Source organism: Musca autumnalis, unplaced genomic scaffold (genome assembly GCF_047663935.1).
Source record: "Musca autumnalis isolate F117 unplaced genomic scaffold, ASM4766393v1 scaffold_5, whole genome shotgun sequence".
Classification (NCBI taxonomy): Eukaryota; Metazoa; Arthropoda; class Insecta; order Diptera; family Muscidae; genus Musca; species Musca autumnalis.
The window spans coordinates 73,275,158-73,281,420 of NW_027412088.1; the positions used below are offsets into that span (position 1 = coordinate 73,275,158).

General features: G+C 38.3%; 1 protein-coding gene and 1 non-coding gene across 2 annotated transcripts; both read left to right on the plus strand.

Annotated features, from left to right (window-relative positions):
• The first annotated feature begins 931 nt into the window (after nt 1-931).
• On the plus strand, nt 932-5,457 carry eEF1alpha1 (eukaryotic translation elongation factor 1 alpha 1). The gene is made up of 2 exons (XM_073992537.1): nt 932-1,089; nt 3,473-5,457. The coding sequence occupies exon 2, from the start codon at nt 3,495-3,497 to the stop codon at nt 4,884-4,886; it is 1,392 nt and encodes a 463-aa protein (XP_073848638.1). The 5' UTR covers nt 932-1,089; nt 3,473-3,494; the 3' UTR covers nt 4,887-5,457.
• Nucleotides 2,582-2,656, plus strand: LOC141387822 (small nucleolar RNA snR61/Z1/Z11). The gene has a single exon (XR_012408652.1). It is a non-coding gene; the product is annotated as a small nucleolar RNA snR61/Z1/Z11 (small nucleolar RNA).
• Nucleotides 5,458-6,263: the final 806 nt, after the last annotated feature.

Consider the following 6,263-nt stretch of genomic DNA (forward strand, 5'->3'; position numbering starts at 1 on the left):
AAAGCAAGACAACCAGGCAAAGCAGCTTATGTACCCAGGCCTTAAAGGTGCGAACAGAATGAGAAATTCACGCTTATCCAAGCCTCAATTCATGTATTAGAATAAAGAAATGCAAGATCGCATTTTAATTAGGTAGTACTTGGCCTTTATTCTTCTACAAGAAATTGGGCGTGAAGCAAGCAACAAAGTTCATTGTATTTTACCCTTAAAGCTGAAAACACATCCAACGTTTTAGTAAACTTTTGTGTCATTTGTGGTAGATGAATAAAAGGCAAAGTGCTGCCAAGTTTACATTTTTCGTTATTCTTCTACCACAAATGACACAAAGCTTTACTCAAACGTTGGATGTGTTTTCAGCTTAATCGTTCAATAAAACACAATGACTTTTGTTGCTCGCTTCACGCTCAATTTCATGTAAATTAATAAAGGCCAGGTCCTACCTAATTCAGATACGATCTTGGATTTCATTATTCTTTTAAGGCCTGCGTACATAAGCCGCTCGGCTTTCTTACTTAATTCATTTCTGGTAAAGCAATAAAGAAATGTCAGAACCACATTTCAATTAGGTCGAACTTGGTCTTTGGTCTTTTACCAGAAATGAATTAAGCAAGAAAGCCGAGCAGCTTATGTACGCAGGCCTTTACAGATATTGAGGCTTGGATAAGCATGAATTTCTCATTGTGTTCTCACCTTAAAGGCCAGAACAGAATCAATCGTCGCTTGCTTCCCCAAATGTCAAATTATAAAGGAATGCCTCTTTGCAAATCCGCCTGTGTTCTCCTTTAGGAGGCTCTGGAATTTCTTTATAATTTGACATTTGGGAAGCAAGCAAAGCAAGCGACGATTGATTCTGTTCTGACCTTAAATTCCTGGTCACAGAGTTGTATATTTACAGTAATACCAACCTTTAAATATTTGAAAAAACAATGAAGTTGGTTGCAGTTCGTTGAACGTTTTTACATTACTGACGTGGCGTGCTTCTTGCCGAGGCTTGTCGATTCATTGCGACATCAATCTCGTTCACTTTGTTCAGGTCTTTTGCCGGAAAAGCATAGACTTTGTGATTTCTCGGTTCAATTTATTTGTAAAGTAAGTCATCAAGAAAGAAATTGTGTGGTGTAAAAGATAAATTAAAAATGAAAAAATTAAGCAAATCTCTAAAAAAAGATAAAAAGTGAAGTAAACAAAAAATGCGAACGGTGAAAATATAAACAATTTTTCACAATTAAAAAATGCAGGTGAAATATGTTAACAAAAAAAGAATTGCTACCAATGTGTGCGCAAGAAAAATGTGGTCAAGAAAGCAATGTGTGAAAAAGTCATAGTCTTGATATTAAGCACGTGGCAAGGTGTATGAAAGCCAAAAGATTTGTTTCATTTTAATAATTTGTTTACAAAAAAACATCAATTCAAAAGTAAATAATTAAACAATTTTTTAATTATTTTAATGCAATGTAGAATGTTGACTAAACCACGCCCACTTTGTGATCTTTTTCTGTGAACATATGCCGCCTGCATTTATACATTTGTGTTAAAATATTTTCAAATGGATTGCTTCATCTGTAAAAAATTAATAAAAGTTAATATCAGCAGACGTTGTGGAATATTTTCTTTCATGACTTGTGTTGGAAGAAAAAGTGTAATTTTCAATATTCATGAACAATACAGTTGAGGTTATGTATCCAATATGGCGTCTTACTAAGTCCATGTAGTGGGGATGATAAGCCGGTGGTTAAAACAATTCAAACAAATTGATGGTGAAAAAGACTGGAGAAAGTTCATATTCCCACAAGTTCTCTATAATGGCATGGCAACAAGCTACATAAAACATGCTGCCATCATGTTTTCTATATTTTCATACCGGAGCCACACCATCAATTCCGAAACACGTTTTCCCTTTTCTTTTCAAAATGGCGTCGTTCTTTAATCCACAATAGCATCATCGTGTTTCTAGGTGCTTGAAAGAATTTCACGATCGGTATTGTTGTTGGTGGCTAGCTCAACTCATTCGTTCATGATATTAGAAATTTAATACGCCATACGCCATTTTATTGCTTTTTCTGCCAACTTTATGGAAAGCACACATATACACACCGGTCGCACAGCATATGATTTTTTCTATCCGGCATTTTACAACCAAATTCTTTTCCACATGAAAAAAATGCTTTTGCGACCTCGTTTTTCTGCGGTCGTCGCCATTTCTTTCGTATAGATACACACAAGCCCATTCAACTATTCATGCGTGTGTGTATGTGTGGAAATGTATACGTATTTGATAGACACGATGATTGAGTTTCACAACTTCTGGAAATTTTTTCACCAACCATTGTTTGCTGTTGTTGCTTACTCATGCCGTGGGATTTGCTGGTGCTTTTCCCCACCAACCGGCATACCACATGCCATTCACCACGACCACCTCCCCCCTGCTTTGGACCCACCACCACCACCCACTTTATTACAACGTGTCATCGTCGTCGACCCAACATCGTCTGCTGATTTTTTTTTTTCTTCTCTTCACTTTGTACGAATTGCTTAATTTTTTTAATTGCCTTCAATTGTTTGCAATTTTTCTTGAGATTTTTTTGCATGATGACTAAATTGTCTAGTTCTGCTACTGAGTTTTGTGAGGAAACCCAAATACCAAACCCACTGAAGCAAAAAATTAAATCTAAGAAAAATTGCACTTTTTATGGAATACTTCATTTATTTAATTAATTTTTTTTGTATCCGTTTTGCATGTCGTTTTTCTCCCTTACACGTTTACCGGTTTTTGTTTTAAATATTTGTGTATTGCCAAAATAACCTTTAAAATTCCCAGTGTTGGAAAACGAAAAACGTGCTTTTTTGCAAACACGTTTTTTTCTGTATCACATTTTGGAGGTTATGTTTCCTCCTGCAATACCCCATACCGCATTTTGGCATAAGATGAATGTAGTGGCTGGATTCAGAAAGTTTTGAAATTTTGTCCACTGGTAGGTCTTGGAATGCTGATTACGCCAATATGTATATCATTCATGGGAAATCTGTATTTCCCGAGATATAGGCTTCGAAAGTTCCGAAAAACCATATGATTTTTGACAAAAAAATTAATTTTGAAAAAATATGATCGCGTTAGCCCTGTTTAGCATCTGTCCATAGAAGAAAGTCTTAAATCCCGGCCGAAGGCCGGCTATTTTCGACAAAAAAAAATAATTTTTGAAAACTTTTTGTGAAAAAAGTTTAAAATCCAGCCACTACATTCAACTTGCTCCGAAAATTAAATAAATGAATTCCCATAAAAATGTATTTGATTAATAAGCCAGAAAACCCTTCTACCATGCCTGTAATACATATGCTAACAAATTTGTTTTTCCTCCCATTTTTTTATTTCCTTTTATGTATCAACCAACCAATCTCCTGCTTGTTGTTTGTTCTATCCCGAACCCTCATACATCACACACAACAATCCTACACACACATCACCCACGAACAGCTCGTAAGCCAATCAAACAGCCATGGGTAAGGAAAAGACTCATATTAACATTGTCGTCATTGGCCACGTCGATTCTGGTAAATCTACCACCACCGGTCACTTGATCTACAAGTGCGGTGGTATCGACAAGCGTACCATTGAAAAATTCGAAAAGGAAGCCCAAGAAATGGGTAAGGGTTCCTTCAAGTACGCCTGGGTTTTGGATAAATTGAAGGCCGAACGTGAGCGTGGTATCACCATCGATATTGCCTTGTGGAAATTCGAAACATCCAAGTACTACGTCACCATTATTGATGCCCCTGGTCACAGAGATTTCATCAAGAACATGATCACTGGTACCTCTCAAGCTGATTGCGCTGTCTTGATTGTTGCTGCCGGTACTGGTGAATTCGAAGCTGGTATCTCCAAGAACGGTCAAACTCGTGAACACGCCTTGTTGGCCTTCACCTTGGGTGTCAAGCAATTGATCGTTGGTGTCAACAAGATGGATTCCTCTGAACCACCATACAGCGAAGCCCGTTACGAAGAAATCAAGAAGGAAGTCTCCTCTTACATCAAGAAGATCGGTTACAATCCCGCTGCTGTTGCTTTCGTTCCCATCTCCGGCTGGCACGGTGATAACATGTTGGAACCATCCACCAACATGAACTGGTTCAAGGGCTGGAAGGTCGAACGTAAAGAAGGTAACGCTGAAGGCAAGACCCTCATCGATGCCTTGGACGCTATCTTGCCACCCACCCGTCCCACAGACAAGCCCTTGCGTTTGCCCTTGCAGGATGTTTACAAAATCGGTGGTATCGGCACAGTACCCGTCGGTCGTGTCGAAACTGGTGTCTTGAAGCCCGGTACCGTTGTTGTCTTCGCTCCTGCTAACATCACCACTGAAGTCAAGTCCGTTGAAATGCATCACGAAGCTTTGACCGAAGCCGTTCCCGGTGACAACGTTGGTTTCAACGTTAAGAACGTTTCCGTTAAGGAATTGCGTCGTGGTTACGTCGCTGGTGACTCCAAGGCCGCTCCCCCCAAGGGTGCTGCTGATTTCACCGCTCAAGTTATTGTATTGAACCATCCTGGTCAAATCTGCAACGGTTACACTCCAGTTTTGGATTGTCACACCGCTCACATTGCTTGCAAATTCGCTGAAATCAAGGAGAAGGTCGATCGTCGTTCCGGTAAGACCACCGAAGAAAACCCCAAATTCATCAAGTCTGGTGATGCTGCTATCGTCAACTTGGTCCCATCCAAGCCCTTGTGCGTTGAATCCTTCCAAGAATTCCCCCCATTGGGTCGTTTCGCCGTTCGTGACATGAGACAAACTGTTGCCGTCGGTGTCATCAAGGCCGTCAACTTCAAGGATGCCTCCGGTGGCAAGGTCACCAAGGCCGCCGAAAAGGCCACCAAGGGCAAGAAGTAGCTGCTTTACTCTGAACAACAACAACATAACATTGCAGCAAATTGCATCTTTTCCAACCAACTTTTTCTACAAACTCCACCAGCAACAACATGTAGCAGCAACAACAACAACCACACAACTAGAGGTACCGCATTAACTACCAGCAACGTAAAGATGTTCCAGCATAAGTTAATTTTAATGGTTAAAGAAAAGTTTAATTGCTTCCATCGCAAAGAGTTTCGCAGGAAACGAATGCTGTTGTCGCCCCTGCTAAGTAATATACTCCTCATTTGAAGAAGTGTGTGAGACATATGGCTATTACCTTCCATCATTCCAATAGCTAGAAGGGCTCAAACGCAGTGCGTTTTTCACCTGTGGCTTTGGTCTGATGGTTGGTGGTGGCCGCAAGGAAAAACTATCATTCATTCTTTCTTTAAGCGCGCAACAGCTCTAAGCATTTAAGTCTTTTTTATGTATTTAATTACTATATAATTTAATTATTATTTGTAATAATTCTTTTTATAATTATCTTATGTTGGAATTCATTCCATCTCTACTACTCGTAAATAAAAGAAAACTAAAAACTTTAAAACACCATCTGTGACTACTACACCACTCTAATGAATTTATGAAATTGTCATAAAATGAAAACCTAAAAGATCTTATAACACAATATGAATGTGTTTTTTAGCCTATAGAAATGTAATTGCACAAATACATTATTCAATATTTATACTTTTCCAAAAAAAACTTGCAAATGAATTGATTTCTAGAGATATGAAGAGATGTCGGCAGACCGAAGGAAGAGAGTAGTAGGCAAGGAATATTTACAATTTGATATCCTTTTTCGTTTGATCCTTTGTTGGTTTTACTTTACTTTGGTTTGTTGGTTTCGTTATTTTTTCTTTGCTTCTTTTGTCTATTTTCTTTAGTTGCGTTATCTTTTTCATTGCCAGATTGCATTTAATACCACACCCATATACAAATGTAGCATCAATGGATGGAGTGTTGTCCATCCAAACTTTGTTTCCAATAGCAGATAAAAATACATCAATTTTATTACATGGTCAACGAAAGTACAAATAACACACCCATACGATGACGAGAGAAGATATCTTTCCACAGAACTGAAGTACAAAAATATAACTGCAGTCCTCCTGAAGAAACTTGTTAATCATTTTGTTTTATAATACACAATACGGTGCTGATTGTGTCGTCGTCCACTCCAGACCAGAGAACGTATTTTATAAAGCGTTTTAAAGTTTACAAAAATATAGCACAAGAAATGTATTTGCTTTTTTCTCTGTCAAATAAAGATGCAAAAATAAAATGTAACAAACGTTTGTATAGAATGGGAATTCTGAGTTGGGGATTTGGGCTTCTTTTTGTCGCATTGTT